The following is a 25,735-nucleotide window of genomic DNA, read 5'->3' as shown; positions in this document are numbered from 1 at the left end:
ATTTTCATTTTAATATTTTAACATTTTCCTGTAATTGCAATTAGACAAAAATGAAATTTTCTTCATATAGTTTTAACAGTTGGATGTATTTTATTTTTAAAATCTATGAACTAGTTAGTGGACAGAATTTTAATAATCTGGTATATTAAATTTCAAAGTTTAACATTTAGCAAAATTTGCTTCACAAATTCTTTTTTAGAATGACAGGAAATATATACAACTTAGAATCCATATTCAGACAAATGCCCTTTACCCTTCCTCAAACTATAAGCTTTAAAAAGTGCAGTATAAAAGTTCTAGATATAAAGGCACTGCATAACTGCATCATATGGCTAATGTCTTGCTTAGCAGCAAGAGTAATGAGAGTGTTCTACACTTAATTTAATGAAGCATAAGAAACTTTGAGGAAGGACCTAGCTCTCATCAAAGAAAAAGAACACTTTGGCCCACTTAGTTAATGTATTCCTTTCCAAGATTGCTTTTAAAAAACTTATCTGGAAAGGCTATCTAAAATATGTCAACCACAAACATGCCTAATCTTACCCTGCATGAGTGTTAAGGAATATGGAGAAGAGTACCACATGTGTGAAAATATATATATTTCCAAAATAGTGACTTATCTATTATGATAAAGCTAAATACACCTTCTGAAATCCACTGTTTTTTGTTTTTTTTTTTAAATAAATGCTGCCAACAACAGATGATCTACCAAGTCAGTTTTGAAGAGTTAAGGTCATAGTATTTTTATAAATCTCATGAATAGATATAAGTCATTATAATATCCTATTCTTAAACTTAGCGAGTTTACATCTGCTCTTGACATGTTGAATTCACTGGGTAAAAATGATATATGATTCAAGGAGTATTCTGATGTCCTAAACTGTTATAAAACAAAAACCATAGCCAAAGGACCTTAAGAACAATTAACCACATTTGTTATCATCTTAGAAACCAAACTGAATGTTGTCTAAAATTCCATGTAATAGTAGCCATGCTAGTATGGTGGCCTAGAAAATCAGGTCCTAAAGTTTGTGGTAGCATATAGTTGACTTCAAATCCTTTCTTTAAGGACATGACAAAAAAGAATGGAAATTTGCCCCTCACATTAAACCAAACTATTTATCACAGGAAGAAACGTTTTAGTTGAAGTCGGAAGTTTGTTCTTCTGAAGGCCAGTAAAATAGTGGTCCAAAGATTATTGTCCAAAAGGCTAAGACAGCTTTACAACCTGGTCTTATGATTTATATTTTTCTTTATAAGTGCTTTAATTACATATAGAGAAGAAGAAAATAATATATATGTTTTAATCAGATTAGTTTCAGAACAAATAAAATAACACATTAGAGAAAAAAATTACTTAAAAATAGTTGTATTTATATTCCACAATTTGCTCAAATACTGGTTTTCTTATAAACTTTCTACAGGATGTTTTTAAACAAATTCTTCACATTGTGTCTTGACTATGTACTTACGGAATTTCGGGGAAATAGTTCTGTGTGTTTTTATAGCTTAATTTGTACTAAAGGGATGGCAGGTGGTCACATGCAGTCCATATGGGATTCTAACATGACATTTAGTGAGTTTTCTGACGTGGACCATCCCTTTGATGCTGAAGGTAATGCATCTGTTGAAAGAAGTGATTGTAGATTTGGATTACTGCTCTCTGCATCTTCCAGTTTTTCTGTGTTATCTTCCCAATTAATGTGGAATCTTGTAACTCTGGGATTAGATGCCAAAATGTTCCTTTGAAGCTAAAGGAAAAAGGAAATATATAAATAGACAGCATTAAGAAAGTTAGATACCATATACAAATAGCTTAATAAAATGGTTCTTTGTATCAGTACTCCTAAAGGGCTAAGTTCATTTACAAAGGCATAAAATTAAGTAAAGCAATTTAAACATAACTAATACACAAGGACTAGGGCTACAGCAGAAAAATTATTTTAGCATAATGGAAAGGATATGGAGAATCTGAGGGAATTCATCCAGAACATTTACTAACCAACAAAATAACCCCTCTATGCTTCTGTTTCCTAAAAGGGAGAGAATCTCTTCTTTTTTGAGGGTGAATTCTTCACAGGATGCTTATCTAACTAGCATCCTTGCTTTTTAGATTGATATGGTATCTCTTCAGTAATATTTTCAAAGAAAATAAAAATTTCCCCAAGTATAACCTCTCATTATTAGTGGTTTCCTACCTTTTAATTATTATGGTTCACTCTCAGAAACAGTATTCTAGTTTTTTATTTGTTTTTTGCTATACAAGGTGCCATATAGGTAACTAATACATTGAGTCACGGGAAGGTCCCATACCAGGATTAAATATTCCAGCCTAATTATCAGAAAGAACATTCCATTCTACTCCCCATGTAATTTTTCTTGCATGATCGGGCAGAGGGAGTGTTGTGTTCAATCTCACATAAGTCACCAGTTACTAAGCTGTTACAGGTTCCAATGAAAAATCATAGAATAGGAAGTATTTCTGAGAATCTGTATTTCTGAAGCACAAGTTTCAGCTTCTCACTCAGAAGCTGTTTTCCATAACCAGAAATACTTAAGACCTTTGGTTTAATCTCTAATACATATGATGTATGGGAAATGCCATAGAGAAAGTTGTAAACAACTATCTTGTTTCTTACAGGAGGCACTTTCAACTTTCTAAACCATCAGAGACTCTGAAGGTGCCTGACCAACATTAATTACTAATGATTCATCAGGAGGTAGGGTCTGAGGACAAGGATGGGAATGGAATGGTTAGTTTGCCCAGTTGGCACAAGGACCTCAAATTTATTTTGTCTCCAAGCTATTTTCATAATATACTATGAAATGGCATCTACTTAAAAAAAAAAGTATAGTAAAAGTAATGAAAAAGGAACAGTCAGAACATTACCTTAGAAAAGTCTGGTTTTACTGGCGGATTTTCCCTTAGTTCTGTCTCAGTATATTCATTATTTACATAATAGCCAACTCTAATAAATTCTTGACCTCGATAGGTGCATGTAATTAGCACAACTGTTACACCTACTGCATCTGCATCTGGAATGAGTCCTGGATTAGGTGCATCAGCCTAGAATAATTTAAAAAGAAAAGAAACACATCACAAAAGGCTGTTAACTGCAAGCAAGACTGGAGTTCTGGTTACCCTGAGCACCCTCAGTTAAGGGCAGAGCAACAAAAACTTGGAAATCATACTGGGAAGGCAAATGCTCAGTTTTGAGTTTGACTTATAGTCAGAAAATATAGTTCGATTATTTTTCTACAGTATACCTAATTATTCTGGGCACCTGAAAACTTCACTACTTTTATAGGAAGATAAATCTAGTCAGACTGTGTGGTAGTTCATGAGGGATTAAGCCAATAGTCTAATTGATTCCAGTCATAATTTCCAAACCAAAATTGGTAAATATTCAATGAACTCCACACAGCCTGTTGGCAGCAAATATTTATTATACTAGTTTCTTTCTTATACTCGGGACACCTTCTCATACCCACTCTCCTACCCTGCACAGATATTCTAATAGTAAATTAACGTAAGACTGAAAATGGAATAGAAATAGCTCTATAGCAGATTTTCAAAAATATTAATCGTCTCTTGTGAATGACTTTGATAGGCACTAAAATATAGTGTACTACTTAAACCACACATACTATGGAAATACAATGAAGGTAAAGATTGGTTTAAGAAGATATACTTAATGACGCTGTTTTGAATCAGGCCGCTGAATCTCGAGGAATGCAGAAGGTGAAGCAAGTGAGCTAGAGAAGGCTAACAGCATGAGCAAAGGCTAGGGTCCTATCCATGGCAGTGCGAGAGGCAGTAAGGAGACTGGTTGGAAAGAGTCATGGGCTGATGGGCAGTGACAGTAAGGCATCTGAGTGTGACCTGAGGCAGCCATTCTGAGTGGTGAATGGATGAAGCTCATCCCAGCAGATTAGCTTACTCTTGCCAGGACACTAAAGAACATCCCTGGGCCTGGGTGAACGCTTCAGCCAGTGCCGTAGCTTGGGAACACCCCTGGCTGACATTCTCAATCAGGCCATTATCATCAAAGACTAATGATTATTGTGTACCTACTACATGCAGATGACACAGAAAGGCACAGTATCTATCCAGTCTAAAACATCGACCTAGGCTGAAAATTTCCATACCTTCTTCCCTAACTCCCATATCCAGCCAGTCTCAACATTTCTCATCTCTGAAGACTCAGATCGTATCTTCATCTCTTACCTGGAATACTGCTGAAACTTTCTAACTGGAATCCCCCAGCTCACCTGCTATTTGCACTACTGCCAGCATTAGCTAGGCAAAGATCCATTCCTGTTTCTTCACCAGCTTTAAAAACTCCAGATTACTCCCATTTCTGAAGTAAAAATCTGTTCTTTAACTGCATTTATAAGGCCCTTCACAATTTGTCTTCAACCATTCACACTCCCTTTAATTCTACACCTCTTTCTTTTGTTCTAGGATTAGACAGAGTTCTTTAAAATGCAGTGGTAATCTTTCATGCCTCTGTGCCTTGCATATACTGTTCTCTTGGCCTGCAAGATTCTTCCCTAACACCCTAAAAAATTCATCTTTCTAAATTTCATGAAATGTATCCTTAGTGAAGCCCTTTCTTAAGAAGGCTCCATGCCCAGTGTAGAGCCCAACACGGGGCTTAAACTGAAAATCCTGAGATTAAGACCTGAGCTGAGATCGAGGCAGACACTTAACCAACTGAGCCACCCAGGTGATCCCAGTGAACCCTTTTCTGATTCAGAAGGTAGAATAATACTGTTTTTGCACTTAAAATTACTTGACACACATCCTCTACTAATCTGTGTCCAATAATCTAAATAAGTATGTTTACCCTTCAGTCTTCCCTGGGATTCTAAGCTTTTTCCTGGGCAAAAGTTCTTTCCAGTTCATTTGTATAATCTCATGTCTGGCACAGCTCTGGGCACAGAGTATATACTTAGTATTTTGAAATTCATTCGTAACTCAATTCCTGACATGAAGTAATTTGACTGATTGGAAAGAGATCAGCAGGGGGACTGAGGGCCTGTCCTGGGAATATGCTATTTGTCTTACAGATCCTGTACACCCCCCCTCCCCCCAGAGGGGTCAGGTTACTTCCAGGTTACCCAAAGAGATTCTAATGTCCTGGAAATGAGTGGAGAATGGGAAACAGAGGTAGTTCAGTACTGCTATGGAGATCTTCCCCCCATAGTGCTTCCCATCCCCTCAGTAGATTGGTTCTAGCCATGTTTGTTTTTTAAAATTTGTTTGCCAAAGGATTCAACTTGGGCAAATTCACATTCAAGTAGAAAAACCCACAGGCCTCTCAGATCACTTAGGATGAAGTGATAGGTAGAGATTTTTAACTTCAACCAGCAGTACTAGGCAGATGTCTGGACATCTTCCTGCTAGTCTTTGACTAGCATATTTATTCATGGCAGTTTGTTTAAAGTACAAAACAAAAACTGTATTTTAGTCTCTTTGCTGATAATGGTGAATTTTGTAAGATGTACAGGCTGACCATCTGATTTAAATCGCGTAGTGCTTTCTCTGTCCTTCTTGGCAACACAAACACTCATACCAAGGTAAAACTACTGGAAAATCACTAGAGGGAAATATTTTTGAATAAATTATTCACTCTAAGCCAAAAAGTTTAGAGTGTTCTTAACAACGTAAACACACAGAAAAGACATTTAAGGGTTTGTTTCAAAGCCAAGGGATTTATTTGCAGGTTTTACAATAGCATAAAAAGGTATCTCGCTACATGTCAATCCATGTTTCTTTACCACATCATGAATTATCATCAGTGAAGTGTGGGTTTTCCAAGCTTGTCGGTCAAAGCAAATACTGCTTCTTTTATGTAACAATTTCAAGAACTTAAGAGAATAAAAATTTAGTTCTAATATAAGTAGGGTGCTATTTGTCAGTGATAGCACTTAACTGCTTTATTCCTCATTTAATCCTAACATTCCGATGAGGTAGGATATTATCCATATTTTATAGACGACTAGTGTGACTAAGGGAGGCTAGGGAGCCTGTCTAAAGTCACACGTGTCTAATAAGCAACAGAGCCAGGATCTGAAGCAGGTCTGTAACTGCAGTGCTTCCCTCTACACATTGTCTGGTGCCCACATCTTTCACCAACGTTATGCACTCACATAATTCAGGTTAACAGCACTTTTAATGAGTAGATTTGAACTAATATATTTGAGCTTTTCTTAAACATTTGTTGAAACATAGGAAATTATTTGTTGGTTTTTAATAAAAGGCACTAAGGCTTTCTGAAATCTGTGTTTAGAAGAAGGGACGGATGGGTAGCAACTCTAGAGATACCATATGTTTATAATTTTTGGCCCATATCTGATGGAATTAGCTGACCAACAGTATTCATTTACATTGGTCCCATCCGTGAAATGAGAAAAAAAGGGAGGGCAGGGATAGGAAGAGTTAATTTTCTTTCTGGATGAAGTCTTTTCAGTAGGTTCTACTTAACTAATGGGGACTTTGTTGTATAGAAATACTTGTAACAAAATTAATAGTTTTTTGTTTTTTTTTAAACCTGTGGCTACTCTTTGGGCTACTTATAAATATCTCCCTCTAATAAGCATGGATAATTGAGAAGTGACTGAATAGCTTTATACAACAATTTAACATGGATTCAAAGAAGTAACACTTTGAATACAGAAGACAGTGTCTAAAGCCTTGGCACAGACCCAAATACTGTCAGTGATAGCTGAGAACATAATTTGTATTAGAATTTCCTCTAACAAATAATAAACAGAGCAGTAGATTTGTAACAGTAATCCTCTCTAATATGTGTAGATTAGATGCTTTAGTAAACCACCGGACCTTAAGTCCAACGATTCAAGTTTATGCAGTAGATCTCTATCTAGCAGCATACTTATTAACCTAGCTCATTTACTGATTTGCTCAAATAAAGCTGTTGTTTTCGTGATCATTACTCCTAATGGACGAAACCATAAACTGAAGATGCATATAATTAACGAAGCCAGTTAGTAGTATGCAATGAACCCCTGTATTGGGCTGCTGGACAGCCACCCTGAAAGTCTGATACTGTAGGACTATTCACAGGAAGAGCCCCGAATTCACCACCATGTGTGCCACGACACTGGAAGCTTTACCGTGTGCTGTGCAAACTCGGAGTAAACCTCACATTAACATCTCACAGCACACAACGGAAGCAGATAAAAAGTGAATACAGCAGAAGCAGAGTGACTTAACCCAAGAGGAAATGGATAAGGACCATGAGATAATGGTTTAGAAACATATTTGGCATACATATTTAGCAAGAATCATCTTACCTGAAATACAAACATATGCCTTCCTGCGGGAACAGGGCCCACTAAAACAGAGTCTAAAACTTGGTCGTATTCTTCACTTTCTGCAGAGCCCACATAGATAATTTTCCATTCCAAGTCTAGGGTTAAAAACCAAAACATTATTTCATATTCAGTGATTACATTATGAGATGATATCAAAGACCCTTTTAATGTCCACTTAAGCCATTTATTGGCTGCTAAAATTGGCTTCTCATGGCAGAAAATCCAGAAGGATACTGAATTGCTCCTTATTAAATTCTTACATTTCTTACCAGAGTTTCTCAAAATGTTCTTTTGTGAAACACTAGTCCCTGGGCAGGGCTCCTCACAAACAAAACAACATGGCCAAAAACTTGGGAAACGCTACAACCTTGTCTTGAGGATTCATAAAGCACACTGGCAGAGTAAGTGTTCTGAGACTTCTTCAGTAAAGAACACCAGTAACATTAATCCGGCATTTACCATTTGTTCGGCCTATGGAATCCCTCCCCTTTTTTATATATGTCATCTTTTAACAAGCTACTAACACTAAGCACACTTTGGAAGGGCTACCCCATATTATGTTGCACAGATTCAAATTATCAAAGAGCTCCAAAGTGGGGAAAATCATTATTAGCAAACTTCCCTTGTGGCTCAGAAGTTTACGAGGCTTCAGCTCATCAACTGTCAAATTATTTGTAGTCGGGTAATTTTTCCTCATGGCACCTCTTCATGTCATAGGTGAGGAAACCAAGGATCCTTATAACCACTTGATACAGGAGTATAGGTGGTGGGAACAGGCATGAGGAGGAATAAGATACATTAAAGTGCAACCCAAGACATTCTATGCAATTGTTATATGTAATTCAGCTTTTATTGAGTACCTTTTACAGAACGCTCTGCTACAAGAACCCAGAGGTGAGTAAAACAACTGCTCTTTCAAAGGAGCCACCTCCTCTTTAGTAGGGGGAGGAAGACAACTGCAAATCACCTCTGAGACCTTCTGGTCCTAAGGTGTTTAGCACTGTGTGGCCTACCTCTTGGACTCACTACACCAAGGCTACGGCAGCATTCCCAGAGGGGTGCTTCTAGGTCACACACTTGAGAATCTACTTAGTGCTGCCATGGTATTGCCATTTTTGTGTGATTGTGTATTTTTGTTCCCTAAATAGGCAAGAGAAATAGTATAGGTACTACTTATTCATACTGTATGATAAACTGCAATTTATGGAAAAGCTCCTTTAGTTTTATTCTCTCACTAAGCAGTCATTTTCTGAGGACCTGTTATGTATTTCATGGCTCTGTCCTAGACCACTTATATTTCCATCTTCTAGCACATTTCCAGATGCAACGTGTTCCTGCATCTGACATCTCACGAGATCTTTTATTTGTTGATGAAGATTAAAAGAGGAAAGAAGCAATATTAATATCTTGTTAGAAGGAATAGCAAATATCTGGAAGTAGGAGCATGCTTATTAGCTTGCTCAAGAAAAAGCAAGGAGGCCAGGGCTGGTGCAAACTGAATAAAGGGGGAAATAACTGACCATTAGATTGGGTCAGTTAGGGGCATGGCCAGATTATGCAAAGTTTTAAAGGCCATCTATTAAAGACTTCTGATTTTTATACTGAGTGGCAATGGAAGCCATTGGGAGGGTTCTGATTGGAAGGGTAACATGATCCAGCTTTCATTTTAGAAGGATCATTTTGGATCCTGTGTTCAGTATGGACTGTAAGACGGTGAGGGAAGAAACAGGTGGATATTTTAACAACTGAGGCAAAAACTGATGGTAGCTCGGACCACATGTAGCCATGAGGATGAGAAGCAGTCACACTCTGGATGAATCTTGAGGATAAAGGCAGCAAGCGTCACCTTTTTTTGCAAGAGGAAGATGGGTGAGGAGATAGGCCATGGAAAGATAATCTACCCTTAAGGAGCACAGGCTGTAACTCAGTGAACACCTGTACCTTAATTTTTATGCTAATGGGATCCTTGCTGTAGCTACTGAGTTTAGAATGCTCAGTAACTTATTTATAAATGAGCATCAGATGTTTTACTCCTAAACTCTGCTTTCATTCCCGTCCCCTGTATTCAAAGGAGGAAAAGGGATAGAATCAGATGCACAGGTTATCTGTTGGAGTTTATTCATTTATTTAAAAAGTTAACTAATTGTTTCATTTAATCGGTAACCCTAGTCTGCAAGTATCTGCAATTATGGTTGGGAGTGAGGGAAGTCACCAAGGGAATTTTAAACTAATTACCCTACTTGGGAAGATCTGTGGTTAGTGTAAAGTATGTAATCTTTGGGAATTAGAACAAGCCTGAAGTTTAAAAGCATGAAACACCATGTTCAATTCTGATACATTGTAAGGGTTCAACTGACAGGAGCTTATAATTATTGATATTGACCAACTTAAAAAAAAAAATGGCTCCATTCTGTTAGAGAAACAAAGAATCAGCAGTCTACAGAGGCCATAAGATTAGCAGGAAGGTCAATCAAAACTTGTACAAGCTTGGGAACCATCAGATCAAACATATCCTGAGTCTCTTACCAAGTTTAAGTATGAAAAATGGTGGCCAACCTCTGGCTTGGGACTTAAGACAAAATTATGAAGTGAAAATTTCTCTTAAGAATATTCTGTAGTTTCATTTTAAGAACAGAATTTTTCAAAGAATTGCAATATAAAAGTATGGAACTTGTAAGAAGCTTTTGCTAAATAAACTCAATTTCCTTAATCCACATAGCCTCTAGGTGGAGTACACAAGCATGGCACCTTTTTGAAAGATTCCTTTGCAGCTTCAGTATGACTCAGCTTAAACTCTTTTGAAAAATGCTAAATAACCAGTATAAGTGCCCTAGAAAGAGGAGTACAATTGGAAGTAAGTGTATTGTTGATACTAATATCATAAAAACCCTGACGTGATTCAGCCGAGTTCTGAATAGATGCCAGTTAAAAATGGAACGTAATTCTGCTTCCATGAATGGTGGGTTTCAGCCATCCAGTGTCAAAGCCCTGTAACATCCTGAATCATCTATCATCCTTGTCCTAAAACTGGCTCTTAAAATGGAAAGTCTCACTTGGGAAATACTTATAATTTGAAGAACTTCTAAAGCTTAAAACATATAGTACATTGGAATGGACTGATCAATGGTTCCTCTTGCGTTTGCCCATTTTTATATGCAATTGGCAGTAAAAAGGAAAACTTACTGTTGGGTATGAAAAATTGGCCTGATAGCTGAAATGATTATAGTAGTACTCTGGGAAAGTACTCAAATGGCTTCAGTGTAATAAAAAAAAATCCCCTTTAATTTTATTATCAGTGGCCTATTAGAAATTAGTTTAATAAATGGTCTTTCAAAATGTGACCTACATATAATATATATATGCATATATGCTTTATGTATGTATTAATACTTATTGGATGAGCAAAGATTAAAGTTAATTATAATTACAGGAGATGGTGGAAGGCATTTGAGTACAGAGGACTGTTACTTTCTATATGTATGTACAGCTTTTAAAAAGTTTATTCCAATGAGCATGTATTGCTTTTATAATTTGAAAACTAACATCCTACATAAAATACATTTTGTGGAGATTAAAAACTTTTTAAATGAAATGCTTTATATACCATGGTTAGCATAATTTTAAATGCATCTTTGTTAAATATACTTGTAGGTTCAAGCAAGTATGTCCCCTATTTAATTGTAAAATTACCATTGATGAAATTAAATTTTTTCTCCTCAAATTTTGAAAGGGAAGCACTGGATTATTTTAATAAAATCTAAGAGCAAAGATAAAAACCTTGGCAAGTTTTAGCTTTCTAAATATTTATTACTGCACATAATATAAAACTATCTTTGGAGACCTTAAAACGAACTTAGAAAAAATTGTAAAAATTTTTGCATTGCTATCAGGACTTTACCTTTTATTTCTTAGCCCACTTTGGTGTTTTATGCTCAGGGTGTTTGGATGTGGAGTTATTTTAATTAGATTTCAACACATTCTTGAAGAAAAGTCTCTCGGACCACTAAGAAGCCAGTGATTAAGTCCTGGAAATTATTTCAGTGTTTTACTTATTTCTGCTCTTGGGTTAAATGTAACTTTCTAGCTTAGGAGTATTTCTCTTCCTGAGAGGAGAGGTTTCCGTCGTTACGGAACAGGAGTCCACGCCAGTCCGGGCGAGCCTGCGCGCCAGCATCCCCGGGCGCCCGGAGCATCCCGGGCGCCGGCTGGGGAGTGCCGCGGGGGAGCACCCGCCGTCCCCGGGGAGCGCCGGAGTCCGGCCCGCGGCGCGGAGGGGCCGAGCCTGCGCCCGCCTCCCCCGCTGGTTGGTCCAGGGAGCCAGAAATCAGCGCGAGGACAGCCTCGCTCTCCTCCCCGGAGCGGCCGGGCACGGCCACCCCAGAGAGTAGGGCAACTCCAGCATAAGCTCTAAAAATGGATTTGCCTCTCGCTCGGGGGCAGAAGGTGGGCAGGCGGGGCGCCGTGTTCGTCACCCGCGGCGCGGAGAGGAGGCGTCGTGACGCCGGGGTCGGTGGCCCAATTCTCTACTCTTGGTAAGATGGCTCCGCTGCTAACTCGCCGGCGCGACCACACACATGCCTCTCCCTTCCCAACCTCTGTGCCGGGGCCGCGGAGGCCGTTCGCGGTGCGGGGCCAGGCCGGCGCGACCCTCGGCCGGCGCCGCGGGCTCGACTGCGGGTCTCGCGAACCGCCCGCCCGCCAGACAAAGCTGACAACATGGCTACCTCCGCTCGAACAAGTTCCTCGCAAGTTGAGCCACGGCAGGCGCCCCGGCTGCGGCCGAACGCCGCGCGCGCCTCGGCGGCCGTCGTCCATCAACTTCAAGTTTCCCTCCGCAGAGCCGAGCCCGCCGCCCGTCCGGCGCCGAGCACCGGCCGCCCGCGCGAGGCCGGGCCCGGGAAACTTTCAACGTCTGCAGCCCGCAACTGACAGCCCGGCGGCGGGCGGGCGCCCGACTCACCTTCAGACAGGTCCTCGATGCACTCGAAGGTGATCTCGAACTGGAACGGGTTGTAGAAAGGAGAAGGGTTATCCAGCACCACTACATTGTTCACCTGAACCTTTGCCATATTTTGAAAAAAACACAAACAATGGGAACGGGGGCTTGTTGCGGCACAATAAAGTCCAGCGCGCGGCCGCTCGGGAGAGCGCAGACCCTCGCCCCGGCGCCTGCCCGACGTCGTGCAGCGGCGACTTGAGAAACTTTTTTTTCCTCTTTTTATTTACACGGGAGCACTCCACAGTGTTTTGCAGCTTTCCTATTTCACTAAACTACAGCCCATTCTGCTCTGATAACTAGCAGCGTTGCCCGCGATTGGCTGCACCCGAGCTCTGACCCTCCTCCTCCAGCTAGGGCCTCGGCGGCGAGCAAGATGGGCTCCCGCTCCCGGAATGGACTCAGAAACTTTAACTGCGGCTCCACCTGCTGGTGTGGATTAGGACAAAGGCGGAGAACAAAGTGAGTGGAATACGGGCTGGGAGGCCCGCGCGGAGGCCGCCGGCGGCGGCGGGGGGGGCTGGGGGGGAAGGGCGGCGCAGGCCCCGCCTCCGGCCCGGCGGCTCCCGCGCCTCACGTCGGGCGTGGCCGCGGCGGGGCGGGGCGGGGGTCGGAGGAGGCGTGGCCGCGGCGGGGAGGCGTGCTCGCGGCCGGCGAGGCGGCGGGAGGGCGCGATTCTGGGTGACGCCCGCCCCTCGGGTTTTTGCTTGGTGTGGTTTCTGCTTGGGTTTTTGTTTGTTTTTTTTTTTCTTTTAACGCTCTTTTTACATCAGTCCAACGGTTGTGCCGTCTTTCTACTGAATTTAGAGCTGTGATTCGGTTGTCTATACTGGGTTAGGTTCCGCTGTCTACGTACAGGGTAACATTTGGGGTAGAGAGAAGGGTTGGTTGCAGTGGAAATAAATTGTATTTTATAGACCCTATGCCGGCTCGAAAGGAGCAAAGCCATTTTGGAAATCTGGTTCTTGGTCAATATCTGCGTTTGGGCACTACAGCGCCGTTAGTTAAATAGACACAAAATGAAGGGTGAAGAGAGGCTTTTCCACGCACACTTTGCTTGGAAAATCTGAGTAGGTAATATTTGGGCTGCACCTGGGTCTCCCGTTCTAATCTGGAAAGCCCTAGAGTAAGAAAAAGATTGCTAGAGATGTGATCAGTTACACCCCAGGTTTCTGTCGTTTGGTGAGCATAACAGGAACATAAAAAGAGAAAATGGAAGTGTCAGGAAACCAAAGGGCAAAAAATATGGTAAGAAAGGGAAAGGAAGAGTAAAGACAGCAGCATACCAGGACATGTGATTTTCAAAAAATTTATGACAAACCGTTACCAAATAAAAATTTGTGGCACCACAAACAAGTTTTTTGAGGAGTCTTTGCTTGATTCATTGGCATTCATGTCAATTCATTTATGCTGTTTGACTACCATTGTGGGGAAAGGAAGAGGTTTTAACACATTTGTGGGGTTGTTGAGCAATTTCTGTTTACCTAGTAAGAGTGCTATAAAGAGTTCTTTTAATACCTGCTGTTCATAAACCATTATTTTTTTCCCTTCAGTGTTTTGAGTGAAACCAATGACCTTGGCTAATTAAATTCAGAGAAAATATTATTTCTTAATTATCATCTGTGCTGAAGGAGTTGTTTTTTAGTATAGTGCCCAGGATTTTGAGTTGTCATTCTTTGGGCGTCGTTCATACTTAAGTAGGTTGCTGTTGATGTGGCTTCTTTATCTGCTGGTCTTTTGAAAGTTAATATGGCACAGGTAATACCAGGCCTCCCCATATTTAGGAAAACTACTTAGAGGGGGAGTTCTCATTTTATTGGCAATGGATTAAACAGTAAACTAGAACCTACCAGAAAAGGTTTCCTCAAGCCCAGTTGTTTGTGTGGTGATAAATGCAGATTACTGTGACTGATAAACTATATTCTCTGTTCACTCCTAATAGTGCTGGTCCTAACACTAGCCAAGATAAAGTGTTAATTGCTGTACGCTGTTAAGATACACTAGATATGTAAGATAAATGGCCTTTTGAAGATTAAAACATGACTCCCTTGAGAATGGTGTATACAGTTTTCTGATTATTGCAGGCACTCTTAAGAGGAGATTCTAATTTACTTGCTTTATAAAAATGACATTATAAGCTTGGTAAAATAAAGTGTATTTTGCAGTCTGACCATAGGTATGTCATAATAAGGTACATCTTCCATAAAACTTGATGCATCAAGAACTGAAAAGATCAACCTGGATACCACTAGTTTGGCTTATTTTCTTTAAAATCTTTTGTTTAACATGTCATATACAACCATATTTAAGGGAGAAATGACCTTCCTTAATAGTCCACTGGAAGCCACAAATATTGGCTCTGGGCCTCTCATGTTGTCTGTCCTAACTCTTTTATTATTGCTCCTCAGAAACATTAAAGAGCCTTTGAGCACTTTCTCCCGTAGTTTCTTTCTTCCCCGTTGACAATACTTTGCAAGAAAGGTCAAAGGGATTCCCAGATGTGCGGTGGCATATTTCAAAGTGAGCTGGTGTCTCATAGAGGGGAAAACATTGTAAAAGCACCACTCTGGTTTCAGAGACAATTTATAGGATCTCTTGCTGGACAACTTTTTGGTGACTCTCAAACAGCTAACCATATTGTAACAGATGGGGCACCATGAGTGTCTTCATTTATTAAGTACCCAAGGGGACCCATGTGATGCTTGGAGGGCTACGTAGAACATAATCTCCAAAATTGCTTCTCTCTGTACAGATTATGTGGGAGAAGGATGGCTGAAAGAGATCCTTTGGGTTCTAAGATGAACAAAGCCTAAACTAGTGCCTCTCAGACAGAGATAAATGAACCTAGTTAGCTATTGTTATAGGCTGAATTGTGTCCCCCCATCCCATTCATATGTTGAAGCCCTAACTCTCCAGTACCTCAAAATGTCACTGTATTTGGTGATAAGGCCTTTAAAAAGATGGTTAGGTTAAAATGAGTTCCTGAAAGTGGGCCCTAATCCATTCTAACTGGTGTCCTTAGACAGGAGGGAATTTGGACATAAAGAGAGACACCAAGGGTAGCATACACAGAGAAAAGACCATCTGAGGACACAGCAAGAAGGCAGCTATTTGCAAGCCAAAGAGAGGCTGTAAAAGAAACCAACCCTACTGACACCTTAATCTTGTACTTCTAGCCTCCAAAACTGTGAGAAAATACATTTATATTGTGTAAGCTATCCAGGCTGGTATTTTGTTATGGTGGCCCTAGCAAAAGAATACAGCTACAATTATTTTCCCTCACAGTTAGGCTTATTTGGCAATCTAAGTTTATTTAATCCAGTTATTGGTCTGTTATCAAGTGCTTTCTGTGGTGTGAAATGAGGTGACCATGTAGCCATGCCAGTAGGTTGTGGCGGGGTGTGGAGTGGTGTGCCGTAGCTATTCAGAGAAAGTACCTACTGGTGTTGGGCATACAACTTAAAATCTGAAGGGACAAGATGCAGCTTGCTTCCTTGCTCCAAAGCTCCTCTGCAGAGGGCTTTTTAAGAATCTTAAACTTGAAGTCACACACAAAACAAGATGAAAGAGTGAATTAAAATGAACTAGAATAAAATTGAATTAAATTAAAATACATTGAATTAAAATATATTATAACTAAGATTTAAATCAAGTCTCAGCTCCTGCCTGCTGCAGAAGTTATAGGAATGGAAGTGCTAACCTCTTGCTTTTGTTCAAATCCTGGATTTCCACCTGGGGTAATTATATTAGCCCTGCATTTAATTCTCTTTAAAGAGACATTTGCATTATTGTCCTCATCTTTTAAAAAAAATTCTCATGTAAGGTTTGTTGTAGTATGATCTTTAGTTAGTTTAAAGGGCTCCCAATTATTTATTAGTTATAGGATGTCAAAATTTAATGATAGTTTTAGTCATTTTTTTAAAGATTTTATTTATTTATTTATTTGTCGGAGATAGAGTACAAGGAGGGGCAGCGGCAGGCAGAGGGAGAAGCAGGCTCCCTGCTGAGCAAGGAGCCTGATGTGGGACTCGATCCCAGGACCCTGGGATCATGACTTGAGCTGAAGGCAGACGCTTAACCAACTGAGCCACCCAGGCATCCCTTAATGGATAGTTTTAAATAAGATTTTCTAAATAAATGTGGAATGTCAAGGTTTGCTGCAGTTTACATTTCTAGAAGGAATAAATCCTACAATAATGATTTTAAGAACTCATATAGAGAGAGCATTTATTACGTGAAATTGTGCTAGTGTCTGTGGAATATACAAAGACAAAACATACATAGACTTTATTGGAAAGGTAACTATGTAATCAAGTGAGTATGGTACAGAATAGAATGTGTTAGATGCAACTTTAGTTATTGTTAAAGTTCTGTGGGAGGCAAATTGGGTATCACAATAAAGGCTTTGTGTGTATGTGTGTGCATGTGTGTATAGTTTATGTGTATGTATATATGGTACGATATATATATGGTACATATGTATAATATGGTGTGATGCTTTATCATTTGTAAAGAATTTTTAAATAACCTGCTTTTAAGCTTCAAAACATCCTGGGATGGTAGGAGGGTAAGGTATTATTCCCACATAACAAATGAAGACACGGGTGCTCAGAAACTTGTTCCTTTAATTGCTGACCTAGTGCTTCTCTAATCTCTCTCCTCTGTCAGATATTTAAAGTGGCCTTTATGAGAAGAAAAAGCAATTGGTATCATTTCCTGGAAGAACCCATAGGCTGGCAGACACAGTAGTAATGTCTTAATTAATGAACTCTTGAGGAGCGCAGCTCCATGAATGAGGTTAGCGCAGGTATATACTGGGAGTGAGAGGAGGCTCAGCCAAGGCAAAGCGATGGGAGTCTCCCCCTTGAGGCATTACAGAGGTCAAGCCTCCTGTTGCAGAAGGGATGTCGGGGAGGATGGAACTACACATCCTAGAACCTTGCTATACTTTTTAAGAGGTTTCCGTATTTGTTACATAAAGTATGACCCCCCCCCCCATTCTGTGTTCCACCTCATTAATAACATTTTCACTGTTTTGTGTTCACTGCTACCCATCATTAGGTTACATATTTGTTGAAGATATAAACAACTGTTTGTTGTTGACAGTTTGTTGATGTTAATATCATTATAGTGTTTCTGACCAGAAGAATATGAATGGAAATGCTTAATAATTATTTTCTATTTCTTGTATCTAGTTTTTTACCATGTGTTCTTACCCCTCTAATAAACGAAGCTCCTTCTAAATTCATTTTCCTCTTGAACTCAGTCTCCACTCATCCATCTTCCTTCATGTTTTATATTCAGTCCTTTTCTCTTTAACCTTCTACCTCTCATTCATCAGATGCTCTCTTTTTCCAGTATCAGGAGAAATGTGTGGTAAGTAGAGAAAGGACTCAAATCTTTAAAACCTCTCTAGGCTAGAGCACTTGCTTGCACAAAGCCACTGCTAAGCATAGCAGCATTTCTAGTTGGTTACTATAGAGACAATCAGCATTAGATGGAGTCTCGCTTGACGGAAGCTAGGCAAGGAGGCTTTGTGAGATTGGAGGCCTCATATGCAGGGTCATGTGGAAGAGGCCAAAACCTAGAAAAGATACGAAGGGGAGATGTTTCACAAATGAGCTAACAGGTAATTAATTGATAGATTTTAGGTTGGTTAAATCTGTGCCTGCAAAAGCCTTGAATCCAGCACACAAAGAATCTACTTCTAAGAACCCCAGTATGATTACAATTTTTTTTAAATAACAGCTGTGCTGCTATGAACATTTGTGTACAAATTTTTGTGCAGGACTTATGTTTCCATTCCTTTGGTTATATGCTTAATTAAGAGTGGAATTGCTGGGTCATATGATAACTCCTTTTGAGGAACTACCAGGCTGTTTTCCAAAGTGGCTGCACCATTTTACATTCCCACCAGCAACATGTGAGCGTTCTAATTTCTCCACATCCTCACCAATGCTTGTTATTATGTCTTTTTGATTATAGCCATGGGTGGTATGTGAAGTGGTATCTCATTGTGTTTTGACTTATATTTCCCTGGTGGCTAAAGATGTTGAGCATTTTTTGTTTGCTTATTGGCCATTTGTATATCTCCTTGGAGAAATGTCTGTTCAGATCCTTTGGTCATTTAAACAATTGGGTTTTTGTCTTTTTCTTATTGAGTTGAAAGAGTTCTTTATATATCCTAGTATATGTGCTGCCGAAGCAATCACAAGTTCTTTATATATATTTTTTTAAGATTTTATTTATTTCTTTGACAGAGAGAGACACAGTGAGAGAGGGAACACAAGCAGAGGGAGTGGGAGAGGGAGAAGCAGGCTCCCCGCTGAGCAGGGAGCCCGATGTGGGGCTCGATCCCAGGACCCTGAGATCATGACCTGAGCTGAAGGCAGACGCATCATGACTGAACCACTCAGGCGCCCCAGTTCTTTATGTATTCTAAATACAAGGCTTTTATCAGAGACTGTCAGAGATTTGTGTATATGAGGTTCAGAAAAGTTTTCTCCCATTCTGTGAGGTTTTTTTTTCCTTTTTTTTTTTTTTTTTGGGTGGTGGCCTTTGCTGCCCAAAAGCTCTTAATTTAGATGAAGTACAGTTTATCTGTTTTGCTTTTTTTGCTTGTTCTTTTTGTGTCACTTCTTGAAAACACTGCCATTATAATCAAAGGTCATGAAGATTTACACCTGTTTTATTTAATTGAAGCATTTTATACATTTACTTTATTTTTGTTTTCGAGGATTTTAAGTTTCATTTTTTAAGTTTTTTATTATAATATTCGGTGTATTTAAACTAAAATTAAAAAAAAAAAACAGGGGCGCCTGGGTGGCTCAGTCATTAAGCCTCTGCCTTCGGCTCAGGTCATGATCCCAGGGTCCTGGGATCGAGTCCCACATCCGGCTCCTTGCTCGGCAGGAAGCCTGCTTCTCCCTCTCCCACTCCCCCTGCTTGTGTTCCTGCTCTCGCTATCTCTCTCTCTGTCAAATAAATAAATAAAAATCTTTAAAAAAAAAAAAATAAAAACAGTTCATCCATTTCTCCCTCCATACCAATAGATAGGCAACCACCAATCTATCTCTTGTTTCTATGAGCTTGATTCTCTATATCTATGAGCTTTTTTAGATTTCACGTGTAAGAGAGATAATGCAGTATTTGTCTTTCTCTGTCTGACTTACTTTGCTTAGCATAGTGCCCTCGAGGTTTATCCATGTGTTGTGAATGGCAAGATTTCATTCTTTTTTATGGTTAAATAATATTCCATTGTGTATATATACTACAATTTCTTTATTCATCCATCAACACTTAGCTTGTTTTCATGTCTTGGCTATTGTAAATAATGCTGCAGTGAACATGGAAGTGCATGTATCTTTTCTAGTTAATGTTTTTGTTTTCTCCAGATAAATACCCAAAGTGGAATTGTTGGATGGTTTTCCTCTAAGAGTTTTATACTTTTAGCACCTTATATTTAAGTCTTTGATCCAGTTTGAATTATTTTTGTATATGATGTGACGTAGGGGTCCAAATTCATATTTTTGCATGTGGATGTCCAATTTCCCAGTGGTATCATTTGAAAAGACTATTCTTTCCCCCAAGAATGAATTGACCATAAATGTATGGGTTTATTTCTGGACAATCAATTCTGTTCTGTTGGTCTATATCCTTATGCCATTACCATATTGTCTTGATTATTGTAGCTTTGTAGTAAGTTTTGAAGTCAGGAAGTGTGAATCTTCCAACTTTGTTCTTTTTCAAGATTATGTTGGCTATTTGGGATTCATTGAATTTCCATATGAATTTTAGTATCACTTTATCAATTTCTACAAAGAAGATAGTTGAGATTTTGATAGGGATTGCATTGAATCTGTAGAAACCTTTGGGGAATATTGTCATCTTAACAATATTAAGTCTTCCAGCCTGGGTGGCTCAGTCGGTTAAGTCTCTGCCTTCGGCTCAGGTCATGATTTCAGGGTCCTGGAATCAAGCCCCATGTCAGGCTCCCTGCTCAACAGGGAGTCTGCTTCTCCCTCTCACCCTGCTCGTGCTCACTTGTGCTCTCTCTCTCTCAAAAAAATAATAAAATCTTTAAAAAAAGTGTATAGGCATACAACTGATTTTTAAAAATTGATTTTGTATTCTTAAACTTGCTGAACTCATTTATTAGTTGTAATAAATTTTTTGTGGATTCCTTAGGATTTTCTGTATGCAAGATTATGTTATCTGCAGATAGAGATAGTTTTACGTCTTCGTTACCCCCTCTGGATGCCTATTATTTCGTTTTTGGCCTAATTGCCCTTTCCAGAATCTCCAGTACAGTGTTTAATAGAAATAGTAGAGTGGGGTTGCCTGGGTGGTTCAGTTGGTTGAGTTCCCAACTCTTGGTTTAGGTTGAGGTCCTGGTCTCCAGGTTGGGTCCTAGGATTAAACCAGCATGGGGCTCTGTGCTCAGCAGGCAGTATGTTTCTCCTCTTCCTCTCCTTGTGCCCCTGCCTCTTCCCGCCCCCTGGATGCTCTCTCTCTCATAAATAAATAAATCTAAAAAAAAAAAAAAAATAGAGTGAACATCCCTATCTTGTTTCTGATCTTAGCAGGAAAACATTGAGTCTTATACCATTAAGAATGATGTTTAGTTGTGGGTTTTCTATAGATGCCCTTTATCAGGTTGAGGAATTTCCCTTCTGTTCCTAGTTTGTTGAGTGTTTTTACTGAAAGAGTATTGAATTTTGTCAAATGTTTTTGCTGCCTCTGTCGAGGTGATCATGTGCTTTTTGTCCTTTATTAATATGAGAATGGTACATAAATTGGTTTCCAGATCTACATCAATCTTATATTTCTCAGATAAATCCCACTTGGTCATGGTGTATAATTCTTTTTATATATTGTTGGATTTGGTTTGCTAGTATTTTGTTGAGGCTTTTTGTATTTGTAGTCATAAGAGATATTGGTCTTTAGTATTCTTGTGATGTCTTTGTTTTTTGGTATGTGGGTAATACTGACCTCATAGAATGAGTTAGGAAGTGTTCCCTCCTCTTCAACTTTTAAAGAGTTGTGAAGAATTGTTACTTGATTTTTTAGATGTTTGGTAGAATTCACCAGTGAAGCTATCTGTGTGTGGGTTTTTCTTCACGAGTAGTTTATTATTATTACTAATTCAATCTTTTCACTTATTATAGGTCTATTCAGATTTTCTTTTTTTCTTGAGTCAGTTTTGGTAGTGTCTTTCTAGGAATTTGTTAGTTTCATCCAGGTTATAGAAGTAGTTAACACACAGTTGTTCATTGTATTCCCTTATAATAATCCTTTTTATTTTTCTAAAGTCAGTAATAATGTCTCATCTTTGAGTCCTGATTTTAGTAATTTGATTCTTCTCTTTTATTGGTTTGGTTAGGTACCTAAAAGACTGACAAGTTTTGGTTTTATTTTCTCTGTCATTTTTATATTGTCTATTTCAGTTTCTGCTCTAATATTTATTATTTCCTTCTTTCTGCTTGCTTTGGATTTAGTTTGCTTTTCTTTTTTTTCTTTTCCAGTGTCTTAAGTGGAAGCATAGATTATTGATTTCAGATTTTTCTTCTTTTTAAATGTAGGCATTTATAGCTATAAGTTACTCTCTAAGAACTGCCTTAGCTGCATCCCGTAAGTTATGGTAAGTTGTGTCCTCATTTTCTTTCCTCTCAAAGTATTTTCTATTTCCTTTTTCATATTTTATTAATTTATTAAAAGTAATTTCTACACCCAATGTCCGGTCTGATTACTTTTTTATACAGCTACCTATTCATTGCATGGGTGTCTTTCTACACTATCCCTGACAAATGGACATTCCACATTTGCTTACATAATTACTTTGATGAAAAGTTACTGCTTTGTAAAGTAGCCCATTCCATTTTAAGCACCTCAAGTTTTCCAGTAGTTCCCTATAAAATTCTGCGTGATGGTCTCTGTTATTTCTTTTGAAGCTGCCCCCAATTAGTCTAATTTCTCTTCCAAAGGATAGTTCTCTAAGTATGTAAAAATTATTTTCTCTTCTCTAAATCTTTCAGGCTAATCATACCCTGTGCCATAAACTATTCTTTAAATAACATTATTTCCCCCCTTGTCCTTTATTATCTGTTTACCCTTCTCTTTTTTAGTATTTCTTTTAAACTTTGATGTCCCAAAAGTAAACATTAATTTTCTAGATCAACAGTCAGCAACCTTTTTTCTATAAAAGGCCAGCTATGAATATTTTAGATTTTGACAGCCATACAGTGTTTGTCACAACTACTTACCTCTGCCATTGTAGTTTGAAAGTAGCCATTGACAATAAGTAAATGATGAGCATGATTGTGTTGCAAAAAACCTGTTTTTACAAAAACAAGTGGTTGGGCCAGATTTTGCCCACAGATCATAGTTTGCTGACTTCTGCTCTAGATGTTATCTAACTAGTGCAGAAGCCAGTGTGATTATATCTTCACTTGTGAATGCTATTCTCACATTAACATATTTTTAAAATTGTATTAAAATATTTCTCTGATATTAGCATAGCCACTGCAACCCTCCTTTGGTTACTGTCTAAAGCGTGTCTCTTGTAGACAACACATAGTTGGATCATGTCTTTATATTCATTCTACAAACTGCTTTTTATTAAAGTGTTTGTTTACATTGGACATACTTACTGATGGGGTAGGATTTATGAATGCTATATTCCACTGTTTTCCACACGGCTTATGTCTTCTTTGTTGCGGTATTCTCCATTACTGCCTTCTTTTGTGCTTAATGTAATTTTTAGTATATCATTTTAATACCCTTATGCTTCTTTTACTGTATTTTTTTGGGTGATTTTCTTAGTGATTATCTTGGGGGTTATTATAACATCTTAATGTAAAAACAATCCAATTCAGATTAATACTAATTTAATTTTAATAGTATATAAAAATTTTGTTCCAGTATAATTCTGTTCCCTTCACTTTCTTTTGTGCTATTGTCATACAGATTTCATCTATATACATTATAAGCTGATCAACACAGTTTTATAATTTTTGCTTTCTGTAGTTTTTACTTAAATCAGAAGAAAAGAGTTACAACAAAATTACATTGATACCATCTTTAATATTTACCTATGTAGTTAACTTTACTGGTGTTTTTTATTTCTTTATGTGTACTTGAGTTACTGTCTTAGTGTTCTTTCATTTCAGCCTGAAAGACTCCCCTAGTATTTCTTGTAGGTCAGGTCTATTCACACTAATTTGTTTTTGCCTGGTATTTTTACTTTACAGTAGTGAAATTGTAGAGTGTGTATTCTTTTGCTCAATATTTTGTTTTAATATTTCATCTATATTGTGTTTAGTTGCACTGCATTTTTTTATTGCTGTCTTATTGCACAGTATGAATATACAACAATTTCTTTATCTGTTCTACTGTTAATGGACTTTTGAGTCTATCATGTGAGGTTTTTTCCTTCTTTAGTCTGTTGATGTGATAGATAATATCAATTGATTTTTGCTTGTTGAACCAGCCTTGCATACCTCAGATAAATCCCACTAGGTCATGGTATATAATTCTTTTTATATATTGTTGGATTTAGTTTGCTAATATTTTAGTGTACGTGCTGCCGAAGGGAGCACAAGTTTGCTAATATTTTACTGAAGATTTTTGCACCTATGTTCATGAGAGATATGGGCTGTAGTTTTCTTGTAATGTCTTTGTTGGGTTTTGGTATTAAGGTAATGCTGGCATAGAATGAGTTAGGAAGTATTACCTCTACTTCTGTCTTCTGCAAAAACTGTAGAGAATGGGTATCCTTTCTTCCTTAAATGTTTAGTAGAATTCACCAGTGAAGCCATCTGGGCCTGATACTTTCTATTTTAGAAGGTTATTAATTATTGATTCAATTTCTGTAATGGATATGGGCCTATTCAGATTGTCTGTTTCTTCTGATGTGAGTTGGCAGCTTATGTCTTTCAAGGAATTGGTCCATTTCATCTAGGTTATCAAATTTGTCGGCATAAAGTTGTTCGTAATAATTCTTCTTTATCTGCTTAATGTCAATAGGATCAGTAGTGATGTCCCCTCTTCATTTCTGATATTAGTAATTTGTGTCTTTTCTCTTTTTTTTTCTTAGCTTATCAATTTTATTGATCTTGTCAAAGAACAGATTTTGGTTTCAATGATTTTCTCTATTGATTTCCTGCTTTCAATTTCATTGATTTCTGCTGTAATTTTTATTATTCCCTTTCTTCTGCTTGCTTTGGATTTAGTTTGCTCTTCTTTTTCTAGTTTCATAAAGTGGAAGCTTGTATTATTGATTTTAGATCTTTCTTCTCTTCTAATATATGCACTTAGTGATATCAGTTTCTCTAAGCAGTGCTTTCAGTGCATCGCACACATTTTGATAAGTTATATTTTGATTTTGATTTAGTTCAAAACATTTTTAAATTTCTCTTAAGATTTCTTCCTGGTCCCATGTGTTACTTAGAAGTGTGTTGTTTAATCTCCATGTAATTTGGGATTTTCTAGTTCTCTGTTATTGCTTTCTAGTTTAATTACATTGTGGTCTGAAAGAGGATTTATGATTTATTTTATAAATTTGCTAAGGTGTGTTTTATCGTCCAGCATGTGGTCTATCTTGGTGAATATTCCATGGGATCTGGAGAAAAAATACATTTTGCTGTTGTTGGATGAAGTCGTTTATAGATACTTGTTATATTCAGTTGATGGATGGTACTTTTGAGTTCACTTATGGCCTTACTGATTTTCTGCCTGCTGGATATGTCCATTTACCATAAAAGAGTACAGTAAGTCTCCAACTATAATACAAATTCATCTACTTCTCCTTTGACTTCCACTAGTTTTTACCTCACATATTCTGAGGTCCATAAATACTAAGGATTGTTATATCATCTTGGAGTGTTGACCCCCTCTTATCATTATGTAATGCTCCTCTGTCTCCCTGATAAATTTTCTTGCCCTGACATCTGTTCTGTCTGAAATTAATACAGCTACTCTCATATTTATTTGGGTTAGGGTTAGCATGGTATATCTTTCTCTATCTCTACTTTTAATCTATATGTCTTTATATTTAAAGTGGGTTTCAAAAAAGTAAAAATAAAGTGGGTTTCTCATAGATAATGTATAGTTGGGTCTTTTTTTATCAACTCTGATAATCTGTCTTTTAATTGGTGTACTTAGACTGTAGATGTTCAAAGTGATTATTGACACAGCTGGATTTATACTTGGCATATTTGTTAGCATTTTCCATTTGTTGCCCTTGTTCTTTGTTCCTGTTTTTATCTTCCACTTTTCTACCTATTATGGTTTTAATTGAACATTTTATATGATACCAGTTTTTTTCCCTTCATAGTATAGCAATTATGCTTCTTTTTAACTTTTGTAATTGGTTGCTCTAGAGTTTGCAATATACATTTA

The 25,735-nt window shown here is 38.1% G+C and overlaps 2 protein-coding genes across 7 annotated transcripts in view; one reads left to right on the top strand and one right to left on the bottom strand.

Annotated features, from left to right (window-relative positions):
- MCM9 (minichromosome maintenance 9 homologous recombination repair factor) overlaps window positions 1-25,735 on the top strand; it is a 95,200-nt gene that overhangs the window by 22,369 nt on the left and 47,096 nt on the right. Inside the window, exon 8 of one of the 6 annotated variants that reach the window (XM_081828880.1) lies at window positions 11,426-12,308. The exons of 3 other annotated variants lie outside the window; for them this stretch is intronic. In XM_081828880.1, coding sequence (XP_081685006.1) covers window positions 11,426-11,430 — 5 coding nt within the window. In that variant the 3' untranslated portion in view covers window positions 11,431-12,308. Of the gene's footprint in view, window positions 1-2,641; window positions 5,965-10,060; window positions 12,309-25,735 lie in introns of those variants that run through there. 2 more of the 6 variants (XM_081828878.1, XM_081828879.1) reach the window with 2 other exon arrangements.
- ASF1A (anti-silencing function 1A histone chaperone) lies at window positions 1,354-12,538 on the bottom strand. The gene is made up of 4 exons (XM_006741341.3): window positions 12,302-12,538; window positions 7,321-7,436; window positions 2,891-3,067; window positions 1,354-1,751 (listed from the first exon to the last, which is right to left on the bottom strand). Exons 1-4 carry the CDS (start codon window positions 12,408-12,410, stop codon window positions 1,539-1,541), a joined length of 615 nt encoding a protein of 204 aa, XP_006741404.1. The 5' UTR covers window positions 12,411-12,538; the 3' UTR covers window positions 1,354-1,538.

The sequence above is a fragment of the Leptonychotes weddellii genome, chromosome 8 (assembly GCF_054177405.1).
Source record: "Leptonychotes weddellii isolate Sample4059 chromosome 8, ASM5417740v2, whole genome shotgun sequence".
NCBI lineage: Eukaryota > Metazoa > Chordata > Mammalia > Carnivora > Phocidae > Leptonychotes > Leptonychotes weddellii.
Note: the sequence above shows the minus strand (reverse complement) of the source record. Positions and strands in the feature narration are given on the sequence as shown.